The following is a 20200-nucleotide window of genomic DNA, read 5'->3' as shown; positions in this document are numbered from 1 at the left end:
TAAGCGAATCAGTGGAACAAATCGATGAAAAGATAAAGTCTATCAAATCACTTGTATTAAAAACAGTGTATAAACCTATCACGTCAAAACCTTATAAAATAAAATTCAAGTTAACTGAACATTCTGCAGAACGTGCTGCTAGACTGTTTTCATACGAGCCGTCTTCTCATTATCAAGACATTGTTTCTTTTTTAAACTTGGTAAGGGAGTCTGCTATTCAAACCATGGAAGGAGAAAGAAACACAAGGGTAAGAATTTCTTTAGTCTGTGAAATGACTCGCGTAAGCATCTTGACTGGTGAGGAAACTACTCAGATGGCTCACTTTTCATCCAATACGAAAAGATTATTGGAGGGTGATGATGTGAGAGCGCTCATGACTGAAATGGAAGAAAAAATCTTGGAAAGTAGTGCTAATTACAACAAGATGGGATCCAATTGCGTCTTGTCAAAGATTTTAAGAATGGATATCAGATTTATTGATTATGAACCTTTCAAGGGTTCTTCCTACATGGAGCTGTCTAAAGAGCTAAAAGACAAAAAGGCGATTATCAACATGGTAAACAAGGACAACCAATGCTTTAAATGGTCTGTCACCAGGGCGCTGAATCTTAAAAATAGAGACAATGAAAGAATTGACAATGATCTTATTTTAAAATCAGAAGAGTTGAATTGGGAAGGAATGGAGTTTCCTTTAAAGGTGACTCAAGTCGAAAAGTTTGAGAAAAATAATCCTGACATCAGCGTGAACGTCTTTCACTACGAAATGAATAAACCTCAACCTATGCAAATATCCAAATTTCATGATCGAAAGCACTGTGTTGATTTGTTGTATATTTCAAACGAAGAAAACAGCCATTATTGCCTCATTAAAAATTTCAGTCGGTTTGCTCGTTCTTCAGCATCAAAACATCAACATAAAAGATATTTTTGCAGAAGCTGCATGCACGGCTATGACCAAGAAGAAAAGCTCCAAATTCATCGAAAATACTGCTAAGATAACGCGCCTATGAGAATCGATCTTCCAAAAGAAGGGAAAAATATCCTTGAGTTTAAAAACTACAACAATAGTATGAGAGTTCCGTACTGCGTCTATGCCGACTTTGAAAGTTTCATCAAACCTATCAATGACAACACTGAGTATAATAATAAAGAGTCATATACCAAAAAATGTCAAAAGCATGTTCCAAGCTCCATCGTCTATTATATCAAATGCTACGACGAAACCATTTACAAGGGAAAGCTTGAAACGTATACAGCAGAAAGTGATGATGACGACGTGGCTCAAAAATTTGTTACCATGCTTGAAGCTAACTTTATAAAGATTTGTGACGATAGTTATTCACGGCAAGAACAATGGAAAAATAAGAGAATAGAGACTAATGAGGATGAGAAAGATTATGAATTTGCAAAAAAGATCTTAACGGTGATAAAGTATGGGATCACTGCCATTTGACTGGAAAGTACCGTGGTGCTGCTCATAAGAAATGCAACTTGGATTATAAAATTCCAAAATTTATTCCCGTTGTCTTTCATAACTTGTCTGGCTATGACAGCCATTTGTTCATCAAGAGATTAGGTGGAAAAAAAGGAAAGATCACTTGTATACCCAACAATGAAGAAAAATATATCAGCTTCACAAAAAGCATCAAAGTGAGAGATTCTATTGATAAGAAAGGTAAACCAAAAATAGTGTATAGAGATTTACGGTTCGTTGACAGCTACAGGTTCATGTCAAGCCCTTTAAAAGATTTAACTGACAACCTTGTTAAAGATTTGTGTGAGGAGTGCTCAAAATTAGATCCAAAAACATGCAAAAAGGACTGTACGGTTAAGAAAGGTAAAAAATGCAAATGTAAAGACAATTGTGAAGATTGCGCTCATAGAAGATCTAAAAAAGGAGACATCATGTGCAAAAACTTAAATTCATTCCACAGCGGAGCAAAACGAGATTTGCTATTAAGAAAAGGCATTTACCCTTACGAATGGGTGGACTCCATTAAAAAATTCTCTGAAACGCAATTGCCACCCAAAGAAGCCTTTTACTCTAAACTAGACGATAAACACATCAGCGATGAAGACTATGCACATGCTCAAAACGTTTGGAAGGTATTTGGATGTGAAACGTTTAAAGATTACCACGACCTGTACAACATCTCAGACGTGCTCATTTTAGCTGATGTCTTTGAAAATTTCAGAGACACTTGCATAGAAAGTTACGGTCTAGACCCTCTTTGGTATTACACCTCAACCGGTTTGGCTTGGGATGCAATGTTAAAACTAATTGGAATTCAGTTAGAGCTTCTAACCGATATTGATATGCTTCTCATGGTTCAAAGAGGGATACGCGGCGGAATATGCATGATCTCAAACCGACTTGGAAACGCTAATAACAAATACATGGGAGACTCGTACGATCCTTCACAACCATTGAAATTCATTCAGTACTTAGACGCTAATAACCTTTATGGGTGGGCCATGTGCAAACCTCTTCCTGTTAGAGGATTTAGATGGATGGCTGAGGATGAACTTTTAAATTGGAAATCCTTGCCTTGTATTCTCGAAGTCGATTTAACCTATCCTGAAAGTCTACACGATTTACATAATGACTACCCTTTGGCTCCTGAAAGATTAAAAATTAATAAAGTCGACAAGCTCGTTCCTAATTTAAACAACAAAGAAAAATATATCATTCACCATGAAAACCTAAAACTCTATGAACGATTGGGTTTAGTCATCACCAAAATTCATCGTGGTATCGCCTTTGAAGAAGAACCCTTCATGAAAAAATACATTGATCTCAACACCAATAAAAGAAAAGTCGCTAAAAACGACTTTGAAAAAGAATTCTTTAAACTCATGAACAACTCCATGTTTGGAAAAACCATGGAAAATATTCTAAAGCATGTCGATATTAAACTGGTCACCACTAAAAAAGAAGCCTTAAAATTATCCAAAAGCCCTCGATATGATCGGTACACCATTTTTGATGAAAAACTCATCGCAATTCATATGAAGAAAACACAAGTCACTTACGACAAACCCGTTTACTTGGGAATGAGCGTCCTGGACATAAGCAAAACTCTCATGTTTGAACATCATTACGACTACATGAAGCCTAAATACGACGATCGTGCAAAACTACTCATGACTGACACTGACTCGCTCATTTACGAAATCAAAACAGATGATTTTTATCAAGACATTGCTGATGACGTACTTGAAAAATTTGACACGAGCGACTTTCCTAAAGATCATCCCGCCATTCAAAACGCTGGATTCAAAGTAGGTGAAAATAAAAAGATCATTGGCAAGTTCAAAGATGAAACCGGTGGAAAGCAAATCACGCAGTTTGTCGGTCTTCGACCCAAACTCTACTCTTACTACATCCCTGAAGAAATAGATGATCAAGAACATAAAAAATGCAAAGGTGTTAAGAAGTGCATTGTTAAAAATCACATCACTCATCAAGACTACTACGACTGCTTAATGACTAAACAAGAAAAACTCACCACCATGAACGTCTTCCGATCACGTCATCACGATGTCTACACCGAAGAGATCAACAAAGTCGCACTCAGCGCTAACGACGACAAAAGATTCATCTTAGAAGACGGAATTCACACCTTGGCTATCGGACATTACAAAACAAGGCAATAAAGAAGAACAGGCATCTTGAAGAACTGGTATAGAAATAACATGATTATTTTTATACTTCTTCTTGATTTTTAAAGACGACTCTTAAGTATTGGTTTTGTCCAAGAACATGATATGAAGTGTTCACCATTTTTTATGCATCCTTAAGTATGGGAATGGGTTAATGCGCCAGAACCGCCTTTTCCTTATATATATTATCCATACTACACTGTTGGATACGAATTTTTGAATTCATTTTACACTTGGGATATAAAATGGACATTAAAATATACCAGTCCCGATCTCCAGAAGATAAATTATCTGTAAAATCTCGAAAAAAAGAAATCAAAAGAAAGTTTAAAGAGGTGTTAAGCTTAGTGTTTGATACTCCTAAGCAGGGATTTGGAAATACTAATACAGGAAACACTGCAAAGAGGGCATTTCTAGCAGCAGAATCTTTCTCTGAAATAACAGGAGTTAGTTTTGACATCATTTTAAGACTAAGAATTCCACCTGAACTTGGATGCTTTTAAAGCATACTATTATAAAACTTCAGAGCTGATAGTGGAAACCTATCCTTGGTACATTATGCCACCTACACTTCATAAGGTTCTGGAACATGGATTTTTAATTGCTGAGCATTTGGATCTTCCCATTGGAGTGTATTCGGAGGAGGCTCAGGAAGCACAAAATAAGGCCATACGAAATGCAAGACTCAATCGCACATGCAAAATATCTAGAACTAATGTGATGTAGAACCAATTCCATTATTTACTAATAAGAAGCGACCCTGTCATCTCTTCGATTGCTTTCAGGAACCCCAAGACATTTTCTGGTCCTAACCTTGATCCTGATGTATAGGACCTCCTCAGAGGAGATGAATAGTTTGTTTTTTTTCTTAATAAATGTTATCTTTTCAAATTTAAACTTTTTCATGTAAAAATTCACTTATCAGTATATATAATTAGGGATTACATATTAATGCTTAATAAATAAAGTAAATATTTTTTTCACTTAGAAAATGTTTTTAGAATAATTTTTAGAATCTAAAAATTAAAAAAAATTGCATTGAAAATTCAAGGGAGGAGGGGAAAGGAAGAGGGAGTAAGGGGAGAGGTCTACAACTTGAAAAGTTTTTAATTACCCACTTTTTAAGTTTGTTATTGAATTGGTACAACAATTTAATAAAAACGTTTACTACTTTACAAAATTTTGAGTTTTGGCCGCTTTTTGACCATTTCGCTTCACTGTGCAACGGTTCTTTTTATACGTTAACGACGTTTTATTTAATCAATAAATGCTCTGAAAAAATATTAAAATATCAGTCTTTTATTGAAATTTCAGACGTGAAAACAAAATTTGGCCACACAGTTACAAATTCTTGGATCTGCGTCTGCATATATATATATATATATATATATATATATATATATATATATATATATATATATATATATATATATAACACACACATATACATATACATTCAGAAATAATTTGCATTATTTTGATATCAGAAATGTTTTGTAATGTGTTATTAGGAGGAATGTAAAAACTTTTTTACTGGTTTTTAAACAACACTAGTTCGATCAGTTTGTTTCAAACTCGAAATCCCTTTTATATAACTTGTTGCACAGCACGAGACATGGTATTAGTGCACATCTATATAAGCTCCAATAATCAAATTGATCAGTTTAATTAAATGATTATCTTCAATAATCATTTGGCTAAACTGACAATAGTTTGTCAGTCCTTCAAAAATTGCTTTTGAGATTTTCCCATCATCAAGAATTTTTAGCATCGATTGGCATTAGCATGGTTACATTCGATCCTGTCATCAGCTCACACAGAGAAGTATGAGAACCGAGAAATTGTAAGTTCTGAGTTAAATATCATTACATCCGGTTGGAAGTAAAATTCTTTGTGATAATGAAGATTACTTAGGATCCGATTCATTCGAATTGTGAATATGACAACGATTCATCCAATGATAATTGTTGAGTACGTAACATTTTCTAATTTTTCCTTATCACCTCAATTAGAGTTAGTATATACATACACTTTTTTTTTAATTGTAAGGGAATGTTTTATTTCATAATGCATGTGTTTTTTTTAGTATCTATCTTTTACTTTTTTCATGGTTTTTTTTTAAGTTAAAAAATCTTTTTTTTATGCATAACAATCAAATCGTAGAACAAAATATTTTTTCCCAAAAAGGTTGTTGTAGGCAATTCACTTCGGGACAATTCAATCAAGCTCATATTAGTGGTTGATATTATAAAACATATTTACGCAAACTTTCCCATACTTCACCAAAAAATATAGTAAATCGATGCAAAAAATTGTTAAAAATTTTTGTCTTAGTTAAAAAAATCAAAGATGTGCGAAATTTAAAATTTATGATACTCTTGAATAAGTGCAAAAAGATTTTTCGTATTTTTTTAATCAAAAAAACGTTTTCGAATTAAGATCGTTTTTACGAAATTTGAAGTTTTACTAAGAATTTGAAATGTTACTAGGAATTTGAAGTGTTACTAGGAATTTGAAGTGTTACTAGGAATTTGAAGTGTTACTAAGAATTTTGTTAAAACGTAAAAGAATTTAACACCAGGAGTTTAGCAATTGATACTATTTTTGTGTATTGCATTTGAACTACATTTCTGGTCCTGCAATTATTTTTGTTTTCTTAGCAAAGAAAATAAGTGCTTACAAAAAACCTAATGTTGAGCATTAAATTAATCCCAATGATATATATTAACTAGATGTATAACTTCCGAAAAAAAATGAAGCAAATTTTTTTTTGCCGCCAGCATATGATTGGATAGTAACTTGTTTTGGATAGTAACTTGTTTTGCCACCAGCATCGGTTTGGATAGTAACTTGTTTTGCCACTTGCATCTGATTGGTTAACAGATATTACGGAAAAACGAATAGCAAAAATAAAACAAAACAAAAAAATATTTGTGTCAGTTAAATTAGAAAATGTTTTTAAAATTTAGTCAAATTGGAATGATTTTGTGAAATGCTTTAGTATTGGATAATTTTATAAATGTAAATGTAATTTTATAAATTTATAAATGTAAATGTATTTGATAATTTTATAAATGTATATAAATTTTATAAATGTAATTTTATAAATAATTGACGTTACTTTTAACCTACATTTAATAAATACTTTCAATACTAACATGTCCAATGTTTAAAGTTAACATCGCCAGAAATTTTTCTTCTTTGATGCGGCTACCGGCTTTATAACCTTCAAAAATTTGCTTTACATTTTCTTACGGAATTTATGTGAAGTTAGACATCTAGTTAATATATATCATTGATTAATCCTTTTAAAACAAAAAAATACAAACAGGATTTACTGCGTATCTTTATCATATGTTGCATTTTGGGAAACTTAAACGTATAGTTAATAACATATACCAGTTACTAGAGTTATCAATAGTTTTTCTAAAAAAAAACAACAACAAACAAACAAAAAGCAGGCTTTTATTTACAGTTTCTCACGATATTGAAATTGTTAAACGGTTTATAATAAATTGTGATTATTAAAATTATTTTCAACGTTTTTTGATGTTCTGCCTTTATAGCAAAAATCATCTTTTTTGAGTGCTTAGAAAAGTTTAAAGCAAGAAGCTTTTGAAAATAAAAAAAAAAAAAAACTCAAGCAAAAAGACATTTTATTAACTAAAGAGACAAATATGTCAATAATGTTGAAATTAAATAACGGCGGATATTGTTTTTAAAGCTGTGTAAAGCGACTTAAGACGAGAATTAAATCGACGACTAGTATTGTCTTTTGTTTAATTCGAATCATTTTAAAAGCTCAACACTCCCTAATGAAATCCGAGTTGTCAAAGATTTCAAGTAAAGATTTCAAAACAAATAACATATAACTAAATCTTGGAAAATTTTTGGTCCATTATCACCATCTCGCCTTTAGCCGTTCTATTCCCGATATTTCGTCCTAAATTTAATATTTTTCATCAAAGGTTTTTATATGTCGCCTGTTCTTAAAGTTTCAGTTACCTTATTTTACAGTTTAATTGTCAACATCATCGAAACCAGTCCTTCATTAAAAAAACAGAAAGCTTCTTAATTATCTGTGCCTGAACGCTTTATTAAGGGTGGAGACTTTCATCAACTGTGATTTGATTTAAGAATCGGCAAAATGCAAAAGCCAACTCAGTATGACTGGAAGGATAGTAATTTGGAAAAGTTCGGAAGTTCAGAAGACAGAAAAGTATGAATATGTTTTCTTTAGACAAAAGATTGTTCAAACTGTGTTAAAAATTATCCGACTGTTAAGCAAATATTCCTTTTGTTATGATTATCACGTTGCATTCCTAGAAATTTGCAGTTTCAACAATAAACAATCATGTAACTCGGCCAGTCTTTCTTACTGCATATATACAAACTTAAAATAGTTTATTCATGAATATAAAAAAAGTTCATTTTTTGTCTTCTCAGTAACTATATATTTTAGATAAACAGGTTTTGTGCTGATTTGCTTGTAGAACACAAAGCCAGAGGCTTGAAAATATAGTTTTTGTTCTCAGGGTTCTTTATTTACTATTTTTCTGGGACTGTGTAGTTTACTACTGAAAATGGCACTGCTGTATGTGCCCTGTATGTGCTGTCTGTGCTGTGTACTGTCCTTTGTTACTAACTAAAATTAATTGCAAAATTTAAAGATGTGGGTTTATGAGTAACAAAACTAAATCAGTTGCACAAATTAACTACATAATTTTGTTACCATATTGAAATAAAAATTATGCACCTATCAGCTTAAAATGTTAAATATTTTTTTAAAAGTTAAATATTTTTTTAATACCTTATATTTATAGGTTAAAAAAGAAGCTGCTTTAACTGAACCAGCTTGGAAAAACGTTGGCACCAAACCTGGTACAGAAATTTTTAGGATTAATAAATTTAAGGTAAATAGTTAAAAGGTAAAGTACTTTGTTTTATTTTATTTTACAATATCTTAGCTTGTTATGTATGTAATGCAAACTTTTAATAGTGTTTTGATTTTTTAAAGTTGTATCAATTTTCTGATCATAACTTCATGATATATCAATTAACATATGTATACTGTATTTTATTGTAGAAGATTTATAATTAGTTACTGATTTTTAACAATTCATTGTAGAGCTGCTGGTACTTTCAATTATTAAGCTAAAATGTAAAAAGTATAAAAAGCCCATTAGGGAATTGTTTGGGTGGCTAATTTTTTTTTTTTGACAACTGTTAGCAACTGTAAATCAATTTTCTTTCAACATATTTACTATAGTATTACTGAGTTTTATCATTGATGATCTGCCCAAGGGGCTCTTAAAAGGTTTAAAGAATGTTCCAGCGAACTAATAGCGCCCTCCAGAGTTTTAAACTTCAAAATTATCAGTGAGTGGTTGCTTTACAAGTTGCCGCACATATATTTACCCATTATCAGTTCATTATAAAATTTATTTTTAACAAAACATTGAGCAGCTGTTATCTAAATTTGTAGGCTTTAAGGCTTAGATCATAATACTTCTTAATGACCCATCAAAAATGTCAAGATTTTGTAATTTTGCTCATGCTTCTTGGAATTGTCTACACACTCTTCCTAACAATCTGAATGGTTCTCTTAGAATATACTGAATGCTCTTTTCCTGGAATTGGATTTTATAAGGTTGATTGTATCTTTTGACACCTTTTCCATAGATTGAAAACATTTACCTGTTTCATAATGCCCTTATTACTTTACCAGCCATTTTCAAAGCAATAGCTTGAATGTGTTTCTTTTCAGCAAATGGATTTAAGTAGTATGGAAATGTTGAAAGAAAACATTGAACTAATTGACTTCCTGGCAATAAACTTATTATTAAGGATTTATAAAAGATAAACAAACTTTGGCACAAAACAAACACTGCCATCAATGTTTGCTCCATGTTGAAAGTAATAACCATTTGAAGTAAGTAACTAATAAAAATGGGAAATGAGTATTGATTATTGCAAAAGCCTCAAAATATCTTTAAAAAAAAACTGAATGCTGTTAGACTAGTAAGTGCAGGGGGTATTGATGAAAACTTAGAATGTAAAAGTCACAATAGAAACCAGTGCTATTATTGACATATTATATCTGATCTTTTTTTTCTATTTCTTCATATTGATATTTGAATAAATAATTGTTTTTTTTATTTATTTTTTTTATATTATATTCTTTTCTTTGTGTTTCAGCTATTGTGTTTTAATAATATCTAATTTCAATATTAAAATATATATTTCTATTCTAATAAATCATTATGCTTTACAATTTTGTTTTTCAGGTTTTGACTTAAATATCATTTAATTACTTTGTTTCATAATTTTAACAAAAAAACAATCTTGTTACACAAAATATACTTTTAACATTTCTCGTTAGGTTGAGAAATGGCCTCGTGAAGACTATGGGAAGTTTTTCTCTGGAGATTCATATGTAATTCTTAATACTTACAAAGAAAAAGATAATGAGGTAAAAATTTCAACTTAACTTAAATGTTTTTTTGTTAATGATAACACTTGGATGATATTTAACAATTTGAACTTAATTTAAAAAAGTTCTGGTGTTTTGTATTAAATTAGTAATATTGAATATTTTTAAGGAACTTTTGTATGATGTTCATTTTTGGATTGGAAAGTATTCCACACAAGATGAATATGCAACAGCAGCATATAAAACGGTGGAGTTAGATACACTTCTTGATGACAAACCTGTGCAACATCGTGAAGTGCAGGGGCATGAGTCTCCTCTATTTAAGTCCTATTTTAGTAAGTATAAGCAGTCAATAAGAAATTTTTTTTTTTTTCTCACACAATTGTTTAGTATAGAGATCAGTTAAGAATTAATATCACTATACTTTTTTAAAGTTTCTTTGAAGCAATAATTTCTTATATGAATTTTTATCCTTCTTTAGATTTTTTTACAATTATGAAGGGTGGATGTGATAGTGGATTTAAACGTGTCACTCCAGAAAGTTACAAAACACGTCTTTTCCATATTGTTGGTGAACGTAAGAAAATCAGTGTTACTGAAATTCCATGCAAGAGAGGTAATCTTAATAGTGAAGATGTCTTCCTTATTGACACTGGTCTTCGTATTTATCAGGTATATTATTTTTATTTTAAATATAATGCTGTTAAGAAGATACTGTGATACATGAAAACTTTATTTTTCAAATATCCCAAGAGAGATATGATATATATTTCATTGTTTCTGCAGTTTAACGGTGAGACAGCCAACAAAGATGAGAAGTTTAGAGCAACTCAATATGTTCAGCAGCTTAAAGCTGAAAGAATGGGAAAACCACGGCTTGATATATTGGATGAGAAAAGCATCAGTCCAAGTCATCCTATTTATAAGTTGTTACCTTCTGGAAAAAGCAAAGAGGTTAATGTCATATTTCAAAATCTTTTTGTGTGTGTGTGTTGACTGAAGAAAAATTTCACAAAGTATTTTAACAACTTTAAGTCCTCCCTAAATTATTTCTTTTTACAAAGTTTGATAATAAATGCTAATTCAGTTTTTGATTTTGTTTTACTTTGTCAATCATATAGCGAGAAAATAATACAGAGAATGAGATTGGAATGTACCGGGTTTCTGATGCTTCTGGCAGACTTGAAATGAAGCTTATTTCAAATACCTTGGACAAGAGTAAACTAGACAGCAATGATGTATTTATTTGCAGCATTCCAAAAGCTTGCTATGTGTGGATAGGTGCAGGTAATTTGAACTATAACCATTTACATGATTCATTTTGCATAATGTTTTGTGTTTGTAAGGATTTTGTTTCTTATTACTTTGAGGCAATATTATGTTTTAGGTGCTTCTGTTGATGAGAGACAAAATGCGATGTCATATGTGCATGAGTTTTTGAGAGATCAACCTAATCCTTTTGTATCAGTTACTTGTTTAAGCGAAGGCCAAAAGTCTGACGAATTTGACAGCATTTTTTAAAACCTTTTAAAGGTTTTTAATGTTTTTTGTTTTTGTTTTTGTTTTTTTTTTTTTATTTCTGTTCTGTTTTATTCTTCCTTATGAAGGAGATTTATTAAGTGTAAACTTTTTTTCCCTTTTTTATATATATGTTTTGTGAGCTACCAATTTTTCTATCATTCAAAATTTTATATATTTTAAGAAATTTTGTGCATGATATTTTCCACATTGATTTTTGGAACATTTTTAAAATTTTTATTTTTCTGTGCCTTTTTTACTGTATTTTTTATTTACTTCAAATATTTATCGCTACTCTGTAGTTAACAATAGAATTCTTTTATACTAATCAAACTTGTTTTTGACTGACATTCCCCCCCCCCCCATTAACTATATTATTACTTCATTTTCCCCCCTGCTATTAACTATAACAGTATTGTTTGTTGCTGTTTTCAAAAAAGTTTTGTTTGAATCTCTCTCTACCACAGAATATGAATTTAAAGTTTCTTTAAACTTTAGTACACTTTCCTCCACTAAAGCTGTAAATTGTTAAAATCAAAAAATCTTTCGAGAAAAAAGTGAAGAATAAATACAGAATCTAATAGTGGCAACTCTGTAGTTCCTTTAAAAAGTATGCTAAATATAAAAATTAGTTAAAAGATTAATATGCTACGAAGGTTAAAATATTGTTGATGTTACTTCTCGAGTTGTGAAACTTTAATTTTCTTAAAAACAAAAGCTTTCATTGTTTGAGACCAGCCAATCAGATATGGATATTTTTTGTTTTTTAATACTTTTAACCCAATTAGTAACTGTATTTTTGGTAATTAACAATTTTCTTTGTTACAAACAGTAACAAAGAAAATTGTTAATTACCAAAAAAAATATTTCTCAGCTGTTGTTGCTGCCTAAGAACAAACATTGGAATTTTTTTCACAAAATATACAAACAACTTTTTGCTCTAACGTTTCAGATTTCGTTTTGAGTGCTGTCAAACTCAAGTTTCTCTTGGGAAGGTTGTGAAACAAAGCACGACAAATTAAAATCATTCTTCTCACCATTCTTGAGAGTCTTACTCTTCCATTAAAGACAATGGAATCGATTGAATCACCACCATTCACAAGATGTTATGTATTTAACCCTACCTTTGCCGCGAGTTTGTTTCAACTTTAATGTAAATATGACATTTGACTTTCATTTTGTGACTTATTTACGTGTCCATTGCGCATTATGTTATTGCTTTATACAGTTTTTGTTAGCGTCGTTGAAGTAAAAGATAAATGCAAAGTCTATAAAGAATTTGGGCCTATAACATTTTTCAGTATTTTTAAGAAAACCTCTTTGTAGTAACATGCGCAACTAATTGAATCCACTCATATTACCGTTGTTATTAAGTGTAAAAATATTCTTGAGCCGCAATCCCATAATTAAGCTTTAGTATTTCTGCTTTCATCATCATTTAATACGGTCTGAGTATTTTAAATAGGATTAATAACAGCTTGAACCATCAGGACATGTTTGTAAAAGACTCCCTTAGCATATCCAAGGGTAGACGTTTTAGTAGTTGACCAATTAAAGCGCTTTTCTGTGTTAAAAGTAGTTTTTAACGAAATTTTCTAATGTAAAATGGTTGGATTTTTTCTAAAATTCACTATATCTTAATGATAATAAGGTTCCATTTAACTAACTTTAACTTTCAATTCGTTTAATTAACTTTCAATTTGTTAAAAAATCATCTTTGCAGATCATTTTACTCCAAACAGTTTTTAAAGAAATGAGAATTTTAAATGAGGTCGATGTTTTTAATATTTTATGCTTTACGTTGTTATTGATGTTGTTATTTATATTGTTATTTATGTTGTTATTGATGTTGTTATTTATGTTGTTAACTATGTTATTACTTGTTGTTAACTATGTTATTATATCATTAAAGATCTTTGAAATCAATAAATAAACATTGCGAAATAACAATTTTGTAATTAAACCCTTTTGCCGATTAAAATTTAACCAATTTTATATAAGTGATCACGCACCATGTTTCTGAAACAACGTTGTTATGCTAAATTTTGATCTATCTAACAATTGGTCTTAAAAAAAAACATCCATTTTTTCTATGGATAATATAATGGTTATAGCATAAATTATGTATATCCATATCATCCAAGTTTTTTCGTAGATTGCTATTGATTGATATTTTAGTTGAATTACTTAAAACGAAATAATTTGCAAACACAATGTGTTTAAAATCAGTGCCCCCTTGGTAAAGTTAATTTTTAGATTGTTATTGCAATTTAATTGTCATTGCATCGAGGACCGCTCTTTGAAAATTATACCTATTAACTCATTAAACCTTAGGGCTCTCTTTTACGAACCGCTCTCTGAAAATTAGGTTTTACTCCGTAATGATTACACAAAAAACTAATCAACAAATTAGTTTTATAAAAGAAAAAGTATCTTGTAGAAGGCTTTTGATCTTTTTACCATTTTAGTTTCACGATTCTTTTCAATATTTTTTTATTCTGAAGTACAGCTAAAATTTAAAAAAAATGAAACGAACCAAACAGAATTCAATAATCTAACTCATGATTAAAAAAAATTTTGATCTGCAAAGCGCCTACTCGGGTGATTTAAGGCCAGTCTGAGAAAATTTCGTTTTTTATTCGTGTTATTTTTGTTTAAACGCGTGTGACGTGTTTTCACCTCGCGGGATTGATCGCATTAAGAATTTGACGTTAAGTATACCTTTTTCAAAGGCCGACATTGTTTTATTAGAAACAGCCGATAATTGATAAAAATATACAGGTAAATATAAACATTTATATTTAACAAAAATATTACTTTCTTTTTATTAAATATAAATGCTTATATTAACCTATTTAAAGCATATGAAGGGCTCTGGAAAAAGTACTCAAGTCACAAAATTAATGTTTTGAGAAAATTTAGTTTGATCAGAGATATAACACTTCAAAACAAGGATTTAAAATGGCTGATCAAAGTGAAGGGCTTAGTGAAAAAAGTACTTAAGTCACAAAGTAAATGTTTTGAGAAAATCTACTTTAATCAGCCATTTTAAATCCTTGTTTTGAAGTGTTATATCTCTGATCAAACTAAATTTTCTCAAAACATTAATTTTGAAACTTGAGTACTTTTTCCACTGAGCCCTTCATATGTTCTTATTGAACTATAGGTTCCAAAATGTTACATGCTTTTTGAGAATACTGCTCAGAAATGTCTTTATTGGTTCACCAACCAAACTCTTCTTATGGAAAAAACTGTACAGTTTACTAGATTTTCTGTAAAAGTATCTTTCTTCGATACGAATGTGAAGAAACCGGCAATAAAAATCTTCATACTTTTTCTTTTTTTGAGAATGATGGATTTGTTTTAGGCCTCCTAAAATTTCAGCTTTTATATAAAAACACTCAAACAGTTTAGCTATGTTCTTAGGTTTGAATTTAAATGTTCAAAATTCTTCATCTTTGTTTAGTTTTTTTTTTGTGTGTGACTTTTTAAGGGGTAGTAAAATATTTTCTTTCTAAAACAAATAACAGTTAGGGCCAGTAAACTTTACTAGCCCTGTCATCAGCCTGATGGCAGGGCCAGTAAAATTAATAGGTTTTATTTAGACCCACCACTAACTAAAACTTCAAGGTTGACAAAAGATAAATAATTGATGAAAAGCATTTGGATTTTGCAACTTTTTCTCTTACTTTCAAAACTTGTCTTATTTTTTATTATTATTACATTTGCTGAAAAATGAAAATTTCACAAAACATGTCATACTAATTGAAAAATAAATAACATAATAAATCACACAACATTTATAAAATTGCACAACTTAGATGCATGTATGAATGCATGAATGTATGTATGTATGTATGTATGTATGTATGTATGTATGTATGTATGTATGTATGTATGTATGTATGTATGTATGTATGTATGTATGTATGTATGTATGTATGTATGTATGTATGTATGTATGTATGTATGTATGTATGTATGTATGTATGTATGTATGTATGTATGTATGTATGTATGTATGTATGTATGTATGTATGCAGGGCCGGATTAAAGGGGGGGCAACCGGGGCACTAGCCCGGGGCCCCCACAGAGAGGAGGCCCCTACAAATTATGAAAAAAAAATTCAATGACATGCCTTAAATAAGGGTAACGATGAAAATAGATGTATAAGTTATTATATTTAATATAAAGCTTATGCAAACTTTGTATTTTAGAGATTACTTATATTTTATTTATATATATTAAGGTATATTAGCCAAATTCATATCGCGCGGATTGTAGGGAAAAAATTAAAATGGTAGCAAACAACAAACAACAAATAACAACAAGCTTTCGCATGGTCTATTTGTTTCAATGTAAATGGTTTTGTTTGTATCAAATGTTAATCTATTTTATTAAAAATAGTGGTTTAAGTTGAAATTTGTGTCATTTTAGAAAAAATTAGTTTAAATTTTTGAAAAATCTTTTTTAAATGTAAATGGTTTTGTTTATATTAAATGTTACAGGGCCGTGCACAGGATTTGGGGGCCCCGAGCATCCTTCAGTTTAGTTCTTTTCTCCAAAAAAAAAAAAAGGCCTGCTTAAATTTTTTTTTTATATTACTGGAATATAAGTATAATTAAATAGTCCAGCTGTTGTTTCTTACAATATTATCTTTCTTGTCTTTTGTTTAGCAAACTTTTCAATCACATCATGGAAATCAAGATTTTGTGCTAATAGACACTCGATACTCAAAATGGCGAGGTCACTTGTTCGTTCTTGTCCCATAGTTGAGCGCAAAAAATCTTGATGAGCTTAAATTTACTGAATGAATGCTCACTTGAAGCCACTGTCACTGGAATTGAAGCAAAAATACGCAATGCAATTACTATATTTCTAAAGAGTTCTCCAAGCTTCATTTCAGAAATTTTGTTTAATAAGTCAAATGGGGCAAGAGGTTTCTTTCCAAAATTTGCAGTATGAATTTGTTTTATGTGAAGCAATTCTTCAGTCAGTTCATTTTCGGTTACATCACAAGAATATTTTTGTGAAAAATGTGAGCAAGAACTCTTGATTTCTGCTTCAGACAGTTTTTGATACTTCCACAAAAAAGAGAATATAGAAAGGATTTCTTGAATTGCTGTGAAACGTGCAGTAAGTCCACCAATTACAGAATCAAAAATGTGATAAAAAACCGTTCTCCGAAATGTTGCCTCCTCTCCTGATTCTGCTTCTGTTAATTCCGTAATTTGTTCATCACCTTTAATTTGCTCCCCAAAAAAACTTTTGCGTTTCACTTTTCTGTGGATTGGAAATTCAGAACTGATTTTTGCAACATCTGCAACTAACTTGGATTCTTCTAAAATTGTAGGCCATTCCTCCCGAACAGATTTGAGTTGACCAATCAATGCTTCAATATTTTCCACCTCAATATCAATAGTTGCCTTTCTTGCCTGAATGACCTGGTTGCAGCGGTCAATCAATGTGAGAACTTTCAGCCAAATTCCAGACATGAGAACACATTTGAAGGAGCTCATATATTTTAGGGCACCTCTAATCTCAGTTTTTGCTTTAGGCGTGAGATTCAAGCTCTTAACTTCTTTCAAAGATTCAATGATTTGGCTCAAGTGATTATAGAAAGGGCGAATGCTGTCAAGTCTCTCAGTCCATTGTGTTCCTGATTGTCCATGCAAAGACACACCGTGAAGTCTCTTTTGCAATATTTCCCAGCGTTGCGGACTAGCAGAAAAAATCGTATATATGGTTTGAACAGTTCCAAAGAAAGTCTCAGCATCACTACAGCTTGAGGCAGCATTCTGTACACACAAATTCAATGAATGACAACCACAGGGTGAGAATAGAGACAATGGGTTCTTCTTTTGTAGGATTGCTTGAACACCCTTATATTTTCCTGACATGTTGACTCCATTGTCATAGCCTTGGCCACGGCAGTCTTCAAAACAAATTTTTAATGTTTCCAAAGTTTCCAGAATTAATTCCGCAATATCAGATCCAGTCTTCTTGGCACAATCTACAAAGATCAAAAACCGCTCTTCAATTAAAAATTTTCCAGGTTCTTTTTCATGTACATATCGAATGACAAACGAACTTTGTTCAGTATTGCTCACATCAGGAGTGGCATCAACCATAACTGAAAAATACTTTGCAGACTTGCACTCTTCTATAATTTGCCTGCGAACCTCAGCTGCACAAAGGCCAATGAATTCATTCTGAGAACGATTTGACAAGTAATGCGCCTGAAGACGTTGACCCTTGTCCTGTGATTGTTTAACTTTTATCACATGTTCCTTAAGAATTGGGTCATAATGCGAAATCAGTTCCAGCAATCCTAAGAAATTTCCATTATGAGAATCTAATTGGTTAGGTCAGATTTTCCACGAATAGGCAATCCACGTTCACCGAGAAACAGAATCACATCTAAGATTCGTTCCAAGATTTTTCTCCAGGTGTCAGCTTCATTGAGAATTTGGCGATTCATCAAATGTTCAATTGACTGATCAGTTTTCATTCGAGCTTCCGATTCACTCCACTGAATGTAGCATTGTTTATGGGTTTTCGAATGCTCATGTTCAGGAATTCGACAGATGAGATTCTTCCACTTCTTTTCATATCCCCATCCTCCAATTATTGCAAGGGATGAAGTCATGTGTGGAAGTTGATTTCTAGGTAAAAATAATCGGCATGGAAAACAAAACAATGCTGTCTTTGCTGGGCTAAATACAAGCCAATCCCGCGAGAAGGATTCCCCATTTGGCATTCTGCTTTTCAAAACTGACATGTGAATATGTGATTTCCATTATCTTTTGGCATATCCAGTGGAAAAGGAATGTGACCAGCCATGAAAAACTTTTCCAGCTGAGAAGGGGAGAAATTTTCTGTTTCAAATTCACGAATGTCAAATGGCTGCAACAATGCTGGTCCATCACTGCTAGTGGTCCTTGTAGAAGTATTATCACTACCACTAATTTGACAGTCTTCAAAAGTGGCTGATTTCTCTATACTGCCAGCACTATTACCAGAAACAGAAGATTGGATACTACCGTCATACTTTTGCTTCGTTGAGCTAGTGGAAAGGGCATCTGATGTTTTAGGAGTAGTTGTAATTCCAACATCAAATAATGTTTGCCTTCCTTTTTGTAGAGCCGCTTTTTTTACTTTACTGATTTTTAACTTTGATGCACCAGATGGAAACGTGGGTTTCATTTTTATTTTTTTAAATACTTTCGTCTAATATATATATATATATATATATATATATATATATATATATATATATATATATATATATATATATATATATATATATATATATATAAGGTAAGTATGGGTATTAAGGCCCACCTTTGTCGAATGCGCGGTAAAGAAATGCTGATTTTTTTTTTGCTGCCAGTGATAAAACCAGATAACTCTAATATTTTAATGTCGAAAAAAAGTTTCACAATTTATTTTTTCCCTAACTTTGGATTAGTGGGCCTTATTACCCGCCGGGCCTTAATACCCATACTTACCTTATATATATATACACGATTAAATAATTAATACAAAATTTATGCATATAATTAATCAGAAAAACTAATTAAATTTATATTAGTTAAGTTAAATATAATATAATTAGATAAAATAAAATAATAAAATTAAATTTATTTTTATTAATCGATAAATTAAATTGTACAATCAAGCAAATCGCCTGTAAAAAAATTAATCCAAATACGCCATTTTTAAAATAAGATTTGAACACAAGATAACTTTTCCCGCTAAATTCAAGATAAGCATGTAGATAAGATTTAAACAAAAGCTCTTCTGCAGGGATCTTCTATAAATTACGCAACGCTAAATTTATTTTTAAAAAAATTATTAGATCTCAAGCTCATTTTTGAGGCAATTTTCATTAAACTTAATGAGCTATTTTTATTTTTTATGTAAGTTAAAGCTCTTGATGTGGAAAAAGAGAAGGAAAAAAAAACCTGGAATGTTATTGCCGCTGTTGGGTGCCCCCATAGGGTCCGGGGCCCCGAGCAATTTGCTCGGGTGACTCACGCTCTGCACGCCCCTAAAATGTTAAACTTATTTTATCAAAAATTTTTGTTTACTTTTTAAGTTATATAATGTCAAAAAAGATCTAATCTTTGAATAAAGTAAAATGTGTACTGTGGCTCAAAGAAACTAGTAAATATTACGCATTTAATAGCTTTTATAAGTTATTATCCATATAAAAAGTTCAATATTTGGGTCAAACTTCTATTGGATAGCATTTATTTTCAAATATACATTAGGAACAGCTTTAGCATTAGCTGATCATCAACATTTTAAACAGTGATACAGAGTCTCAAAAAAAGACTTCGGCTTTGAAAGTCATATAGGGTTTAGGGATAGAGTCAGAAAGGGCATATAGGGTTATGAAATTGTCATATCCCTAATATATATTTATATATATATATATTTATAATTTACATATTAAATTATAGCAGTAACATTTAACACTAAAATTTAATTTTTTTTTGAAAAATAATGTCTGACAGACATAAATCTTTTCGTAATTATGAAAGTGGATCTTCAAAGCGTAAGTCAGCTCAAGAAAAAGA

The 20200-nt window shown here is 31.0% G+C and overlaps 2 protein-coding genes across 2 annotated transcripts; one reads left to right on the top strand and one right to left on the bottom strand.

Annotated features, from left to right (window-relative positions):
- The first annotated feature begins 7606 nt into the window (after window positions 1-7606).
- On the top strand, window positions 7607-11943 carry LOC145180375 (gelsolin-like protein 2). Its single transcript, XM_080055255.2, has 8 exons — window positions 7607-7883; window positions 8488-8577; window positions 10047-10136; window positions 10267-10432; window positions 10579-10769; window positions 10884-11051; window positions 11219-11384; window positions 11485-11943. The coding sequence occupies exons 1-8, from the start codon at window positions 7812-7814 to the stop codon at window positions 11616-11618; spliced, it is 1077 nt and encodes a 358-aa protein (XP_079911381.2). The 5' UTR covers window positions 7607-7811; the 3' UTR covers window positions 11619-11943.
- Window positions 11944-16348: 4405 nt separating this feature from the next.
- On the bottom strand, window positions 16349-17746 carry LOC149890649 (uncharacterized). Its single transcript, XM_090081943.1, has one exon. It carries the CDS (start codon window positions 17744-17746, stop codon window positions 16349-16351), a length of 1398 nt encoding a protein of 465 aa, XP_089938069.1.
- Between the last annotated feature and the right edge of the window lie 2454 nt (window positions 17747-20200).

Source organism: Hydra viridissima, unplaced genomic scaffold (genome assembly GCF_058129835.1).
Source record: "Hydra viridissima isolate aposymbiotic clone 2 unplaced genomic scaffold, HvirCarnegie_v1 scaffold_3, whole genome shotgun sequence".
Lineage (NCBI taxonomy): Eukaryota > Metazoa > Cnidaria > Hydrozoa > Anthoathecata > Hydridae > Hydra > Hydra viridissima.
This window is presented reverse-complemented; position numbering and strand designations above follow the sequence as displayed.